Source organism: Labeo rohita, chromosome 18 (assembly GCF_022985175.1).
Source record: "Labeo rohita strain BAU-BD-2019 chromosome 18, IGBB_LRoh.1.0, whole genome shotgun sequence".
Classification (NCBI taxonomy): domain Eukaryota; kingdom Metazoa; phylum Chordata; class Actinopteri; order Cypriniformes; family Cyprinidae; genus Labeo; species Labeo rohita.
In genome coordinates this window covers 22,737,495-22,754,945 of record NC_066886.1, presented here as the reverse complement: position 1 = coordinate 22,754,945, position 17,451 = coordinate 22,737,495, and the positions used below count along the sequence as shown (strand labels likewise).

At 33.2% G+C, this 17,451-nt stretch overlaps 1 protein-coding gene across 2 annotated transcripts in view; it reads right to left on the bottom strand.

The window, feature by feature from the left end:
* mybpc2b (myosin binding protein Cb) overlaps positions 1-17,451 on the bottom strand; it is a 32,026-nt gene that overhangs the window by 11,281 nt on the left and 3,294 nt on the right. The window contains exons 2-21 of one of the 2 annotated variants that reach the window (XM_051134940.1): positions 9,273-9,287; positions 9,135-9,152; positions 8,537-8,596; positions 8,275-8,423; positions 7,583-7,700; positions 7,434-7,482; positions 7,115-7,174; positions 6,864-7,030; positions 6,647-6,779; positions 6,227-6,351; positions 4,544-4,649; positions 3,731-3,900; positions 3,452-3,617; positions 3,263-3,369; positions 3,154-3,183; positions 2,712-2,854; positions 1,045-1,204; positions 641-745; positions 317-505; positions 107-241 (exon numbers count right to left, since the gene is read on the bottom strand). In XM_051134940.1, coding sequence (XP_050990897.1) covers positions 107-241; positions 317-505; positions 641-745; positions 1,045-1,204; positions 2,712-2,854; positions 3,154-3,183; positions 3,263-3,369; positions 3,452-3,617; positions 3,731-3,900; positions 4,544-4,649; positions 6,227-6,351; positions 6,647-6,779; positions 6,864-7,030; positions 7,115-7,174; positions 7,434-7,482; positions 7,583-7,700; positions 8,275-8,423; positions 8,537-8,596; positions 9,135-9,152; positions 9,273-9,287 — 2,205 coding nt within the window. The remainder of the gene's footprint in view (positions 1-106; positions 242-316; positions 506-640; positions 746-1,044; positions 1,205-2,711; positions 2,855-3,153; positions 3,184-3,262; positions 3,370-3,451; positions 3,618-3,730; positions 3,901-4,543; positions 4,650-6,226; positions 6,352-6,646; positions 6,780-6,863; positions 7,031-7,114; positions 7,175-7,433; positions 7,483-7,582; positions 7,701-8,274; positions 8,424-8,536; positions 8,597-9,134; positions 9,153-9,272; positions 9,288-17,451) is intronic. The other variant, XM_051134941.1, reaches the window with a different exon arrangement.

Below are 17,451 nucleotides of genomic sequence, written 5' to 3'. Positions count from 1 at the left end.
TTTTTTTTTTAAATGTCTGTGTGTTTTAGTTTTAGTTCTTTAAATAAAAAGTGACAAATTTTGCCTTGGACACTAAATATACACATATAGCCTTGGAGAAACTCACCTCCTTCCTTGCAGAATTCAATGATGTATCCATCCAGCCCTCCAGCTCCAATCCTCTCAGGAGCCAGCCACTTCAGTGAGCACGTAGTGTCTGTTACATCATCAACAATCAGCTTTGTGGGCTCGCTGGTGGGGGCTAAGAGAGAGAAATCAAGAGTTAAAACAGGAGACATCAAAGATTCATAAGAAAGCAATAGCACAACCTTCTCACCAATTGGCATGAATGGTTTAGAGTTGAGGCTGGGAGCCGACATTCCGATTCCATTGATTGCGAAAACTCTCATCTCATACAGAATGCCTTCAATCATGCGCTTGGCCTCGTATGTTGTGCCCTCATAGACTTCAAAGTTAAGTTTCGTCCATCTGGATGATCCTTTCTTCTTCCTCTCCATCAGATAGCCTAGGAAACAGAAGCAGAACAGATTGTGATGATGCACTGATTACTTCTAAATGTGTCAAATGCTGGGTTTGTACCTAAATGGGTAGGACTGAGTTACCTGTACCAGTATTTACAGTTGTGTGAGTGTTGTGTTACCTTTCAGAGGTGCTCCTCCATCAAACTTTGGAGGCTCCCAGATAATAGTGGCACAGTCTTCTCCTACTCCAGTGCACTTCACGTTCTCAGGAGGATCAGGAACGTCTGCAACACAGGAGAGACTTCAGACGGCATGGGTTTGATTATCAGGGATTGCATGAGCTGATAAGATGTTTACCTTGAGTGCAATGTAAGTCACTTTGGATAAAAGCATTTGGCCAGTGCATAAATGTAATGTGCATGTGCATTTGCATTTAGACCCTAAAGGTGCATTCACACTAACAGTGATTCACTCCTCAGAGGTCGCTGTAGGGTTCGTAGCCAGAAAAACTACTTTTATTGACATTACTGGTCAGAATCACAGTGCCATCTGCAGGAAGAAAGAGGCAGTGCTGAAAACACACCTACGATTTTGATGAATAGGTTGGCTTTGTCCTCGCCGGCGGGGTTGGTGACAGTGATATTGTAGTTGCCCTCATCATCTCGCTCTGCTCCTTCAATGACGAAACAGCTGAGGTCTTTCCTGTTTTCCACACGCACACGTCCCTCTGCTTCTGTCACTGGCTGTAAAACACAGGGATAGAGGTTTTATTTATTCATGGCAAACACTAATACTATTATTTTAGCTTTTTCATATACATTACAAACAGAGCATATTTAATAAATACGGCAACATTTTGTTATATGGTTTTTAAAATGTATTTATTAATTTCACATAAATACACCACCATTTCCAAGTCTCTTCTGCTCTCCAATGCTGCATTTATTTGATCACAAATTTACAGAAAATTGTTCAACACAAATAAAAGAAAATAAAAAAAAAATTCAGTCAAGTCTTTATCCATGGAATGCACCCATTGTTTCTTTATGTTATATTTGTGAAAATTACATTTCCATTTTAAAACCCTGGCTAAAAACATGTATATTTTCATTATTTAATTTGTTCACAGAAGGCCTACATTTAATTTTAACTGCAGTCATATTTGTGTAAATAACATAAAAATTAAATTCAATTAAAAGCATTCTATATTAGGTTGTGTCATTTGAAGCATGTAGAAATGAGTGTTATTTAAGTATTATTTATATAATATACATTTTTTCTTAATATCTGAATTATCTTTTATTTTTATATAGTTTTTTAATTTAAATGTTTAGTAATTTTGCTCTATGGTTTTGTTATTGTTATTAGTTTGTTCTTGTTTAGAAGTATTGTTCTTTTTAAATATTACTATTTAGGTTTAATTTGTTTTTATTTCAGTTTTAAATATTTTTCAAGTCTCTTCTGCTCACCAAAGCTGCATTTATTTGATCAAAATTACACAAAACATTGTTTAACACAAATAAAATAAAATAAGACAAGTCAGTTTTTTATCCATGGCATGCATGCATTTTGTTTCTTTATGTTATATTTGTGCATATTATATTTTCTATTTAAAACCCTGGCTATAAGCATATATAATTAATTTTGATTTCAATTGAAGTTATACCTGTGCAAATAAAAGTAAAAATATATTTAATTAAAAGCATTTTCCCACTCTGTATTCATTTTGTTTCATATGAAGAATTTAGAAATAAGTGTTATTTAATTATTATTTATATACTATTAATTTTTCCTTAGTATCTGAATTATGTTTTATTTTTTTTATATAATTTTATTTACATTTTTTATTTACATTTTTTGTCATTTTGCTCTATGGTTTTGTTATTTTTATTAGTTTGTTCTTGTTTGTTTGTTCAGAGTTAGTTTAGAAGTATTGTTCTTACTAAATATTAAATATTACTATTTAGGTTTAACCTATTTTTTTTATTTCAGTGTTAGTTTTAGTTTAATTCAGTTTTAGTGCTTAAATGCAAATTTATTTCCAGTTTTATTTTAGGTATGTCATCTAATATTTATATTTTGTTTATTTAGTTAACGATAACCCTTGTAGAGATGCCATATCGGTGCATCCATATTTGAAGCATGTATATTACCCACTAGGCCACTAGGTCTCTTAATAAAGTAATTTATAAAACTGTTTATTAGTTATTTAAATGATCGCGACTGGTTATGCGACATCATTTTGTGTACCTTGTCTCCCTTCATCCAGGAGACGGTGGGAGCGGGTTCTCCTGTGATCTCCACATCCAGACGCAACTTGTTACCAGCAACAACGATGATGGTGTTCTGAGAAACCATGTTACCAGCCACATCCAAATGGATCTTAGGAGGATCTTAAAGGAGCAAGACAAAGTAAGTGGATAAAAGCAAGTGGGGTTAGAGAGTCAGTTGCATAACCTTAGCGTCTATGTTAAGATTATGTCTTTAGAACTATCAATCTACCAACCTACATTTTTATGGAACAATCTTAAAAAAGTTATGACCTGTCTTGACTAACTTGTTTAGACAAGTCCAAGCATTTTGTGCAAGCAGCCACTGGTCTGCTGGCAAACTTCTGATAATGCTAGTTCAATGTAAGACTGTTGGAAAAAGAAATTAAGAAGTCTGGCTGAAGGTCTGATCTTTGTCCTACCTTGTCTGGGAACGTAGTCGATCTTGATTTCTGAAAGAAAAAGAATGATCTGATTATGTTCGGTCATAACAAATCTGAGATAGTTTTGGTCACAGAATTTCCTTCTCACCCAGGAAGTTGAGTTTAGCAGAGATCGAGAGCGCATAACCATCTGGGACAAACGAGTAATCTCCAGCATCCTGAGGCTTGACGTCATCAATGGTTAAACGATGAATCCTGAAGTCACACGCACACATATTTTAAACCTGTACAGTAACATCTGAGCCAAGTAAACGTGTGCATGTGTCTGAATTCTCACCTGCCGATATGGGAAATCTTGATACGGTCACTGGGCTGAACTTCCACACCATCCTTAAACCATTTTCCTGTAACTTTCTCGTCAGACACCTCACACTTGAACATTGCTTGCTCTGCCGATTTGACTGTAAGATCTGCGATACTTTGCAACACCTCCAGTTCCTTCTCTGGGGTTGAGTTTGACAAAGAGAAGAATAACCAATTGAAGCTTTTTAACTTTAGTCTGGAGAACCACTAGTTAAACAACTGGTGAGGACTGTATGAACAGATCAGATTTTACCTTCAACGATGAGCTCTCCCTTCGATTGGCCTCCGTTGGTGTAAACAAAGTACATCCCATTGTCCTCTAAGGATGCCTCCTGAATAATAAGCCAGTGGCGTTTCCCGTCCTTTTTAAAACGATACTTCACATTTTTGTCATCTCGAGACAACTCCTTATCCTCAAACATCCTGCGGTTACACATACATTCATGGCCGGTCAAAAATGTGGGATAAATACGATTTTTTTTGGTAATACTTTACAATAAGGTTCATTAGTTAACATGAGTTGACATGAACTAAGAATAAACAATACTTCTACAGCATTTATTATTCTTAGTTAATGTTAATTCCAGCATGTACTAATGCATTATTAAATTGTTCATGTTAGTTAATACATTAACTAATGTTAAGAAATGAGATCTTACTGTAAAGTGTTACTGATTTAAAAAAAAGGGTTTTTAAAAGAAGTCTCTTATGCTCACCAAGGATCCATTTATTTAATTAAAAATACAGTAAAAATGTGAAATATTACTTTTAAATTAACGGTTTTCAATGTGAATATATGTTAAAATGTAATTGATTGCTGTGATCAAAGATGAATTTTCAGCATCATGACTCCAGGCTTTAGAGCCACATGATCCTTCACAAATCAGTCTAATATGCTGATTCTGTTGCTCGAGAAACATTTCTCTTTGTTTCTTTTTTTTAATTGATTTTGAAAACAGTTATGATCCTTTGTATTATATATATTGTGTAACTAACAAAAGCATTATTGATATCTTGATGATGTAAACGATTGCCTGTTTGTAGTTTAGGTTTGTAGTTTGTTTACCAAATGACGTGTGCTCCCTCCTCAGACACTTCAATCTCAAACTCCACTCTTTCTCCAACCACAACATGGTAGTCATCCAGCAGTTTAGTGATGGTGATTGGTGGTTCTGTAACGCAAATTGAAAAGGTAATCTTAAGCATTGTAGGAAATAAAGGCAGTGTTGCATTGTATACGTTGGACTATAATAGTGCCTTCTGAATGCTAGAGTGAGCTGACAGTTTTATGCTTTACTTTCACATTCCTTCGTAAAATTCCAAAGTGATTCTTAGATAGTAAATTTAATGCTAATTAAATTTTACTTCGCAATGATCAGCTGTTTGCTTTAAAAAATCCATTGTAAGAGGGCTGATTTTTTAAGGTCACCTCCTATTGACAAAGTACATGATAAACTGATAGAAAACAGGTAGACTCTGCCTTTCCTTTACTTCTTCGAAAAGATGATGGTGTCATTATGATAGTGTTTTTGATGAATGGAATAGTTCATTACAAGGGTTCGTACAGATACTGTAAAATGAAATTCCAGGACTTTCAAGGACATTTCAAGCACTACTTTATGGATTTTCTCACTTGATTGATCTCACATATGGCTTCATGTTTTCTACTGTTTAAGAAAAAAATCTGAAAAAAAAAAGATTCACGAAACCACAACAAAATCCTGATCTGAAATTAATGATTTGTGATGCGCACTTTGAAATCCCGACCTGAATCAAATGATTCGCGATTCATGCTCCTAGGTTCCGATCTAAAGCAAAAGATTCACAAACCCACTCTGAAGTCCCGAACTGAATAATGATTCGTGAACCATCATTTCAGTTTAGGACTCGGAGCGTGGATCGCGAATCACTCACTTGGATATTCAAGATTCTTGGTCTGAAGTTCCAATCTAAATCAACTGATTTGTGATATGCAAAGTTCCAATCTAAGTCAAATGATTTGCGAACCCGCTCTGAAGTCCCAATTTAAATCAAATGATTCGCAATACACGATTTTTAAGGCCCGATCTGAATCAAATTATTCGTGATATGCTTCGAAACAGTGAATCATTTTGTGACGCACTAGTTTAATTGATTCAGTTTAGAAATTCTCAGTTTCCCCCATCATTTATGTGCTTTTTAAAATCATTACAAGCGATGTCAAAATTCAAAAATGAGTTGCTCTTTTAATTTGATCTGGTTTTTCCTAGTGAATCACTTAATAAGAAAGATCGAAGTCATGAGTTTGAATCAATTGGAGCGGTTCCAGTGTAAATGACTCACTCAATTGATTTGGTTCATCTGTTCCTCTTTTCACGTCTTCAGCCATGTTTACACAACACTGTCAGTACTACTACTGGCTTAGCTTGCTAGTTTTATGACATTAACTGAAAAAAGGCAAAAAAAAAGTTGTTGTTTTTTATTGAGTGAATTTTGCATGAAAAGATATGTTCTTATTGAAAAAATTAAACACTTATTTCATAGATACATTGTCTTTCAATAGTTCAAGCACTCGTCAAGTACCTCTTCAGGAATATTGCTATTTTCAAGAGTTTTCCAGGCTTTAAATTTCAAAAAGTCAAATTCAAGTACTTCAAGCACTTTAAGCATCTTGTACGAACCCCCTATTTAAAATAGGAAAATTATGATGGTGAGCTGCAGCTTTCCAGGTCAGATAAATTTGATGAGAAAAAATAATTAATTTACACACCTTTAACAAAGACTTCCGTGAAGCATTTATCAGTTCCGACCACACATTCATATGCAGCATCATCTGCCAGAGTACATCTGTTAATCGTGAGGGTTCGAATGTTTCCATCGGACTCCATGATATATCTGTGATACAAAGACACTGTTAAACCAAATAAATGTGTGATGCTTCCTTACAATATTAAACATGAGAGAAACTGACAGAGGCCTTAAAATAAGTTTGGATCACCAGGCATCTCATCGCCTTTGTATAGTTGGAAAATATTGTTACTTTTGCCATTTTTGTGCATGACACACTTTTAACACATTTAAAGTTCAAAATATTAAAAAATGGATCATCTTAGTAATGTTTTCTCCAAATGAGCAAGTGAAAGTATCTTTGAAACTGCGTGTATGTATGATTATTTTTCTGGATTCTCACTTGGCAGAGGGTTTGATCTCTTGGCCGTTCTTGAGCCATTTGATCTCAGCGTTAGGGTCAGCCACTTCCACAGACAGGACGATCTTCTTTCCTTTGTTAACGGAGTACGCTGACTCCAGTCGTCTCAGGAACGCTGCGGAAACATCCCACACACAAACACACAGTCACAAACAGAAGATCAGAGACTTTCATTTTGACTGATCTCTCTTTCTCGTACCCTCGCTGGCTTTGGGCTCCACGACCTTCATCTTCTTGAGTCGTTTCAACATGCCACGCAGGTCAGTGATGCCGTACTGAAACGCGATCTTCTCGTACTCGCTGGGATGAGCGTTCTTCAAAAGCTCCCAAACGTCGACCTCCAGCTCAGGCTCTGGCTTCTTTTTCCTGTGAAAGTGAGTGATGTGATAAATAAGAGTAAGCGGTTAGAGGAGACAGAGTGTGGTTTTAAAGGATAGAGAGGACACTTACTTTTTAACAGCTTTGAGAAGAGCACTGAAGTCCAGTTCACCCTCATCCTCCCCAGCATCACTGTACAAGAGCATATGTTATATATACACACACATATGTATATATTTCAAACATTTAATTGTCAAAAATGTAGGAGAACAAGTGAACACTCATTTGTGAATCATAAATGATTCATGTAAATACATGACATATATACATATAAAATATACATTATATGTATTTTTTTAAATGGTTGATGCAATTATTCAGTTTTTGCCTTTAATCCTGTCCAGTCCTAAATATGTTGTTGCATACTTGTGAGAAATATACTTAGACTCACGCTCTTTTGAAGGCAGACAAAATATCTGCTTGGTCCTCTTGTTCCGCAGCTGCAGACAAGGATGAAAGATAAATATAGAACAGTCATTTACAGATTTATACTAAGTGTTATTTTTGTTGTGTCTGACTGTGTGTGAAAGACACACTAACCCTCCACAGTGATCTCAAAGGTACAGCTGTCACATTTGTCTTTAGCAGACACTTCACACCTGTATCCACCTGCGTCTCCTGGGACCACCTTGACAATCTTCATCTCGTACGTGTACATCTGAGAGGGAACGAGTGAAAGAAATGTGCTACATTTAAGGATGATGTGTAATAAGTACATCTCACAAAATAATTCGAATCAAAATAATTGCAACTTTTTATCTCACAGTTCTGACTTTTGTTTATATTGTGATATAAACTCAGAGTTCAGACTATTTTCTTAATGTTTACGTGTTGCAATCATGACCTTTTCTTTGAATTCTGAGTTTATATCTGGCAATTTTGTTTTTTGTTTGTTTCTGCCACAAAAAAAAAAAAAAGGTTATTGTTATCATCAAAAGCTCAAGTTACCATCTAGCAAATCTGACTTTTTTTCTCACAACTGCAAGTTTATACCTTCTATTATGAATTTGTATCTTGCAATTCTTGAGAAAAACGTTAAACCGTGAGATTAAAATGTGCAATTACACTGCAATTTCTCTTATTACTATTATTTTACTCCATGGCAGAACAAGCTTCCATACAATAGACCACACATTTTAGGACATGCATTTAGAAATCCTGTTATGATTAATATTTTTCTTTACATTATGTGGAGAATTAATATTATATATGACAACACACTCCCCTCTAACCTTAGTGTTTCTGTCATAGGTCTCTTTTAACTGGATGTGTTTTCCCGCTTTACTGCCGAGGTCCATCCACTTCCCTTTCAACCACTTCATGGTGGGTTTACGTGTGAGGTTGGTGGAGTCCACCTTAACCACAAATGTTACATCTTTACCTGTGTCACAAAAAACAAAAACAAAAACACAACATTCAACCTGTAATGATGGTTGTTTTGTTATGGCATCTGTTTGGAGCTTTAACAATATGTTTGCATCCGTGTTTTTATACCTGCGATGGCTACCACACTTTCTGGCTTCTCTACAAAAAGTCCTGTCAGCTCTTGTGGTTCTGCAAGCGTGGAACAAGTATGTTACATAAATACAAAAATACACACATGCATGCAGACAGACTTGGATATTCACAAATAAGGTTCCTGTAAATGACAACTCATGGTGTCAACAAGAAGCACTATGTTTCCATTTTAAATATTCCTTGCAAATATTTAAAACGAGCAAAAAACAATAATAGGTTGGGTTGTTTTCTTAAATGAACAATTAATGGCATTAATAATAGTTTCACTAAAATAACTGAATTCTGTGTGAGCTTCATGCACAAGGAAAGAGACAATTCTTTCCTCTTCTCACTTTTTGCAATCATTCATTTTAATTTTACATTCATTTTCACAATAAGGCAGGCCAATTATATTTATATACACCTTACTGTAAGTATAATAGGAATTATTGCACATATGCCATACAGTCCTTTCATGCACACCAACTTAGAACTCTTAAAGAAATTCTAAGTGACTCATTTTTATAGTTAGTATGTGGTTGAAATAATACAAGAAGGTTGCTAAAGGATTTTCATAACCATTCAGATTTATTACCATCCTCCTCTTGAGCTTCTGCAGGTGAAAGAACAATGTTAAACTAAAGAAACCTACTGTATTCATAACTTCACATGTTTAATATTCAAAGGCCTTTTAGTTTGGAAACAGTCAGTGCAAGCTAATGTTGTCACTTACCCTCTGGCTTCACCTCTGTGGGAAGAAATCAGAAAAAGTGACATTAGACAGCAAATTAAGTAAAAATATAGTTAATGTGTGATGTACAGCATATATTTAACTATATATTTATGATTTTACCGATAAGTTCTTCTGCAAAGTTCTCATTTCTAGCTAACGTTAACTAACAAGCTATGGACACTGAATGGCTTTTCTGAGGTAAATTTATAGTCAGGTGATGCTGTTTTGTTTATAAGCTTTATAAGTCTTTCCGCCGATGAGATGATCGATTTTAGTAAGTACTTTTTATTTCAACATACCTCCCGATGTTTATTTCCTGTTATAATTAAAAATAAAGAGGAAGATCGGTTCACTCGCGCTTTCGCTGAAGTTTGTCCATCAACTTATTTGATCATATTTTGATAAAATAAATATGATATAAATTCATATATCCTAAGTTACATTTTTGTGATGTATTGATCTGTAAATTGGGTCTATAGTTACTAAATAAATAAAACTATTTTGATCATAGCACATTTGTCTGTGCACTCCTTTTCTCTCAGCTCAAATACACAAATAAGTGCCAATATGTGACTCTGGATAACAAAACCAGTCATAAGGGTCAATTTTTTTTTTTTTTTTTTTTTTAAATTGAGATTTATACATCTTCTGAACGCTGAATAAATAAGCACTGATGTATGGTTTGTTAGGATAGGACAATATTTGGCTGAGATATTTGAAAATCTAGAAAAAAAAAATCAAAATATTGAGAAAATCACCTTTAGAGTTGTCCAACAATGCATATTACTAATCAAAAATTAAGTTTTAAAATGTATATGGTAGGAAATTTACAAAATATCTTCATGGAACATGATCTTAACTTAATATTCTAATGACTTTTGGCATAAAAGAAAAATCGATAATTTTGACCCATACAATGTATTTTTGGCTATTGCTACAAATATTCACGTGGTACTTAAGACTGGTTTTGTGGTCCAGGGTCACATATTTGGATTTATGGTTAACTAATATGTGTTTTTAGACTTGATTCTTATATTATTAGCCTACACCCAGCTAATGTTTTCACAACTTACTTAAGATTATGAACAAAATTTCTTCCACTGACGTTAATAGAGCATTTGGAACATTCATCTAACATTTTCAAACAATACTACTGGTTTCGGAATGTTCAGAGAATATTTAAAAGTAACGTTCTCACAATGTTTGCAAAATGATAAAATGGAATGTTCCATTGATGTCTGCATAACCAAAAAAAAAAAAAAAAAAGTTTTTAAAACATTTTAAAAACTGGATGTTTTGAATATTCAGAAATATCATTTTCATTACTTAATGGAAACATTAACAAGAACATATTTTTGTCAGCGGTCCATTTGGTCCTGCTCAATCCTGAATATGTGGTTACGTATTTGTGAGAAATATATTTGAAGTAGAAAAAGTGAAATAATATTTTATTGTAAAATTTACTCCAATAATCATCAAAATAATCATTTTGTACAGTATTTTCTGTATTTCAGTAAACAGAAATATGTCTATTTTTCTGATACATTCATTTAATAATGTTCACACTGCAGCCCTGACCATAAATGTTTGTGAATCATGACTGATGACCATCACCTCAGTTACTATGTAACCATTCTGACATCATCCGCCCTGTTGATATATATATTCCAGAGCTCTGAGCAGTAAGCTGATATGTTGTAGGAATCCTCAGGCACTCGGCCACACGGATGCTCTACAATCCTATAAATACGATACCAGAAAAATATAGGTGGCAAAAACTGAGCACACCCTTTTAGACTTTCTTCTGTATATTTTTACACGCATTTTATGCGTGCACATAAAATCTTTGACTAAGCTGTCTGCTCAAAATCTAAAAATATAGCTGTAAATTCGATTAAACATCATTGTTTGCTTGTTAGAATCTGCTTGTTCTCAGGTAAATATATTTTGATTAAAAACTGCAGAAACCCTGATATATATTTCCTAGTTTCACCATCTGCAATTGAAAAAACAGGTTGAGTTTTAATTTCTGGTTTTGGATTTGGAGGTGTCGATGCAACTTTGTCAAGATGTTTCCACTGTGATGATAAGAAACTCTCTCTGATCATGTGGTCTGAAATAGCAGCATGCCTAACATCCGCCTCGTTCTCTGGAGGGCACGTTGTTGCCATGGCACTTGTTAAAAGGCCACGGTAACATCGTAACCTCTCTAATGTCAGGCCAGGAATCTACCCGCCGACCACACCGATATCAGATAGCAAGCATCTTACAGTCCGGCTCTTATGGTCAGGAAAATAACTGTCAAAAATGACTGACATCAAAGTATAATGAGCTGTAACCACAGATATGCTGCGATTTGTTTTAGGTTAAGCGAGGGGATGTGCCACATGCAATGATTTTGTGTTTGCACTTCAGATTGAGTAAAACAGGCGACTCAGATATGTTTTTCAGTGCCCATAATCTTTAAAGAGTAAGTAGGATGGATCAGGAAAGCTTTGCTTCCTTTTGTAGGATGTTGTTACTCTTTTAGGTTTGTAGAAAATATGAGCCGTCAACCCATGATGTCATTTGTCTGTCTTCACCACTGTCTTTTTTAAAGTTGCGTATCACATTTCAAACCAGACATTTAACTTTACTTGGCAATTAAAAATAGTTTGAAAATTGAATTTCAATCCTTAAAGCAACTCAAAAGGACTTTCAATTAATCCCATTTGAATTTAATTTATGTATGTTATAATTTGCTTATATATACTTCAGTATTTATATCTAAAAGTAATTATCTTGTTTAACTAAATCTGAAAAAGGACTGTCCTTAAACTGAAAAAGGACTTTCTTTAAATTATTGCAATAAATATTAATTAACCCCATTTAAAATTAATTTATGTATGTTAGAATTTGCTTTTGTGTACTTCAGTATTTATATTTCTAAGTAATTATTTTGTTTAATTAATTTTTTGTTTGCTAAATTTGTTCAAAGTTTTGTGGGATTTAAATTTTATTTAAATCCTTAAAGCAATGGAAAAATGACTCCATTTAAATTTAATGTATGTTATAATTTGCTTTTATATAATTAATTATTTTAATTAATTAATTAATTAATTAATTAATTATTAAATTGTTTGTTTGTAAAATTTGCTCAACGTTTTCTGGCATTAAAATTTTATTTAAAACTCTTTTAGTTATTGCAAAAAATATTAATTAACCCTATTTAAATAAAAGTTATAACTTGCTTTTATATACTTCAGTATTTATATTTATAAGTAATTATTTTTTAATTAATTAATTAATTAATTAGTTACATTTGCTCAAAGTTTTGTGGCATAAAAATTTTATTTAAAAATCTTTAAAAAAATGAAAAAGGGACTGCCTTAAAACACTTTAAATTACTTGCAATAAATATTAAATAAATATTAACCCGCTTTAAATTTAATTTATGTATGTTATAATTTGTTTTCATATACTTCAGTATGTATATCTATAAGTAATTATTTTGTTTAATTAATTAATTAGTTTGTGGCATTAAAATTTTATTTATTTATTTGCATTTATTTATGCATTTATTTTTCCTTTTCAGTGTATGCTGCTTGGACTTATGTTTTTTTTTTTTTTTTTTTATTTGAAAAAGTCTAATAAATGAGTTTGTTTGCAAAAAAGATAACTCAGGTTTTTTTAATTTTTAAAAAAAAAAAAAAAAAAAAAGTTTTTTTTATGTTATCATGTTTTTATTGTGTTTTATTGTCAGCTGTATTTTTGTAGTTATTTTTACTTAATCAAAATACTTAATCTGCAGTTTGACAAAACATGACTTTTGAAAATTGTAAAAAGCATCTTTCAAACAGCGAAGAGCAATTCATTTATTTAGGATTTATGTCTAATGTTTATGGTTTATATGTACAAACACCTCACTAGTGTAAAAGTTTGTCTTATTGATTCACTAAAGATGAATGTGCATGTATGTGTGTGTGTTTCAGAGGGATTGAGGCGATACTCAACACAGTGTACTGCACGCTGGATTTAACACATTAGGAGGGTAAGCTCCCTGTCTTAGCACAATTCCACACACACACAAACACACATATAAAAAACGCTGGCTCCTGCAGAGCTGCTAAAGCTCCATCTATCACTCAGGCAATTCAGATGCTATGCAGATTGTGTTATAAAAGCACCTGGTCACACTTTACCAAATCAGTGAATCTGGGTGGCAGATAATGCGGCACGTAATGAAACCGATGCCGAGGCAGCTGTCTATATTTGTGCACGTAAGTGACTGATGCGGTGTAGTGGCTACAGGTCTGATACACAGTCTGTCAGCATTGTGCCCCTGAGCCAAGCACTTGATCCCGGGTCACCCCAGGGGAATGTAATTACTAATTTAATTCATTAGCATTGCGACTAGCTTCTAATTAAGCAATTTATGGCAAATTTTGTACTGATTAGACATGCTCCTTCCTTTTAAAAGTTTGTAATCCTATTGATTTTGCTATTACATAGTTGCATTTTATTCATTTATTTATTTATTCATTGATTTATTTGCACTTAGTGCTGTCTGTGACATAAATAGACTTAAGTACTAAGTGCTCATGAGGTGTACGGACTTTTGACCTGTAGGGCAGATTGTTGTTGGTAATATAATGTACTGGCAGCTGCAGAGTCTTATTAAATATCTGGATAGATACAGTTTCTCAGTCATAGGCTGTTGACATATGCAAATTGTTCTTAAGTTTCAAGCATGCATTACGTGCATGTTTTTATGTGCATTTTGTTTATTTGTAATGGGCATTACTGCCAGAGGCCGCATTAAAAATTTTAAACTGTGCTGATTAATAATGTCAGTGTTTGGTTTTGGATTAAATGCAAAATATTAGCATTTTTACTACACTGTAAAAACAGTTTGTTGATTTAACTTAACATAATTTGTTACCTGGCTGCTTTAAAATTTCAAAATATTTTAGTCAACTTGAAATGTTAAGTTGTACTAAGTGACAACTTAGATATTTGAGTTCATTCAACTTAAAATTAAAGGCAGCTGGGTAACAAGTCCATTTTTTTTAAGTTTAACAAACCAAATTGTTTGTTTAGTCAAATATCTAAGTTTTCACTTAGTACCATTTAACATTTCAAGTTGACTGAACTTAATTTTTTTAATCTGGTAACAAATTATTTTAAGTTGACTCAACAACTTTTGTAAGAAATTTTAATTGATTTTACATGTGCACTTTATGCTTCACATTTGCACTGGTTATTACAGCAATTGTCTTGTACTTTATATTGATGCCTACCATTGTGAATATGCACTACTATTGAAAAGTTTGAGCTCAACAAGGCTTTTGTTTTTATTATTAATTAATTAATTTTTTAAAGAAATTTGGGAAGAACGCATTAAATTGATCAAAACTGATGTTAACATGGTTACCGTTAACATCAATAGAATAGAATACTTTCTATTCATCAAAGAATCCTGAAAAATAAAATGTTTTATGATTTTCACAAAAATATGAAGCAGCACAACTGTTTTTAACATTAATAATATTAATAAATGTTTCTTTAGCTGCATATTAGACTGATTTCTGAATGATCATGTGACACTGAAGACTGGAGTAATGATGGTGAAAATTCAGCTTTGATCACAGGAATAAATTACATTTTACAATATATTTACACAGAAAACAACTATTCAAAATTCTAATAATATATTCATTTTACTGTATTTTTTAATCAAATAAATGCAGTCTTGGTAAGCACAAAAAAAAATAAAAATTCATTTAAAAAAAAAAAAATCAAATGGAACATTTTAAAGTTCAAATGGTTTTAAATGTTTAAATGTTTATTCACATGTTTATGCATGCAACTTTTTTATTTCAGTTGGAAAAACAACCAAGGGCAGCTTTAAATAGAATAGCCTGAGTTTGTGCTAACTTTGCATTTGGATAGTAACAAACCCTGTTAAATCAGCTTTCCAGAGTGTTCTTTCACACTAGTAAAGTCTCTGAAACTGAAGTGGTGATTATCAGAATATGATGGTATTTTTAGAGCCCGTCTCTCCTCAGGGCTTCTGTGGCATTACCATATCGGACAACAGCATCTGGAAGAACCCTTATAAGAGCACGACGGTGTGTAAATCAACGCTCCTGACAGGCCGCTGATCGGATTTACTGCCGTTCATTCAAAAGGTGGGGCAAGGTAGCAGAGGTTAAACTGAGAAACGAAGCGGTTCGAGGGATTGATTTGCCATGGGAAAAGATGACGTGATTTTCTATTGCTAGATTATGTGCTACGTCTAGAAATATCTTTCTTAACAGTTGACCTCTCTTGTTTTCTACTCAATCCACGGTGAATACAGTTGTCTAATAGACTGTGATTTACAAACCGGATGGTGAGATGAAAATAGAAATGGCAAAGGTCATCATGAGATATTTATATCTTTCTGTGGAGTGTGGAAGAGAAGAACAGGTCAACGATTCGAGATCTTCATCAAAATGTGTTTAGGTTTTGTGGCATATGATATACGGTCTAGTCTGTCATGTGGCCGTAGGCTTGGATTTAGTGAAGGTCTTGAGGGTCACGCTTTTATTAGCATCTGAACTGTTAATTGGATCCCGGTAGGGACTTACACTCTCGCAGAAAGAGCGCACATAAAATGTGTCTCCACCAATGTGGCTCAAGGTTTCAGATTCTGCTCGTCTTAAATTAGGCGTCGCCTTTTCCAATATCTCAAAATCATTTGGCAAGTGTGTAGGGTTTAAGATTCATGCAAAACAAACGAATAAACTTAATGTGATGCATATTTGTCAATCATACATCAGTGATTTGTGTAATATAAATGGAATGTGTTTAAAACACACAGCAAATAGGTTTAGTTTATATATTTATTATCAATAAATCCAGTCGAATTGTTTTGATCGCAAGCATTTGAACTAACGTAGTATTATAGTATTTATATCTCCTAATTCTTACTTTTTCCTCACAATTCTGACTTTATATCTTGCAATCGAGAATTTTTTCTTGTAATTCTGAGATTATACCTCACAATTGACTTTTCCCCTCACAATTTCCCCCCAAACCCCCAAAATCTTCAAATTCTGACTTTTTTTCTTGCAATTCTGACTTTTTCCATACAATTTTGACTTTATATCTCACAATCCAGAATTTTTCTTGTAATTCTGAGTTTATATCTTGCAATTCTGTCTTTTTTCTTACAATTACAAGTTTATACCTCCCAATTCTGACTTTATATCTCGCAATCCAGACTTTTTTCTTACAATTTTGAGTTTATATCTTTCATTTCTGATTTTTATATCTCACAATTCTTTTTTCTTGCAATTCTGACTCTTACAATTATGAGTTTATATCTCACAATTCTGACTTAATATGTCCCAATCCAGACTTCTTGTATTTCTGAGTTTATATCTTGCAATTCTATCTTTTTTTTCTTACAATTACAAGTTTATATGTCATAATTTTGACTTTACATCTCACAATTATTTTTTCTTGCAATATGTTGCAATCCAGATTTTTTCTTGTATTTCTGAGTTTATATCTCACAATTCTGACTTTTTTCTTGCAATTCTGAGTTTATATCTCTCAATTCTGAATTTTTATCTCACAATTCTTTTTTCTTGCAATTCTGATTTTTTTCCTCACAATCCAGACTTTCTTGTAATTCTGAGTTTATATCTTAAAATTCTGTATTTTTTTCCACAATTTTGAGTTTATATCTCACAATTCAGACTTTATCCCCCAGTTTCACAGACAAGGCTTAAGCCTAGTTCTAAACTAAAATGTAAGTCTGAGCTGTTTTAATGGAAAGGAACTTGCACTGACTGATCTTAAAATATATCAGTGCCTTTGTTTTTGTCTCAAGATGCACAGCAGTAATGTTTTTTTCTGAGCATATTCATAAAAATTACTTAAATGTCCTAAATGAACTATGAGCTAATCCTGGCTTTGTCTAAGCCCTGTCTGTGAAACCAGGCCTATATCTCGCAATCCAGACTTTCTTGTAATTCTGAGTTTGTTGCAATTCTGACTTTTTTTCCCCTCACAATTGAGTTCATATCTCACAATTCTAAATTTACATCTTGCAATTCTGACTTCTTCTTCTTCTTCTTCTTCTTTTTTTTTTTTTTTTTTTTTTTTTTTTGCAATTATGAGTTTACTGTATATCGTATAATTCTGACTT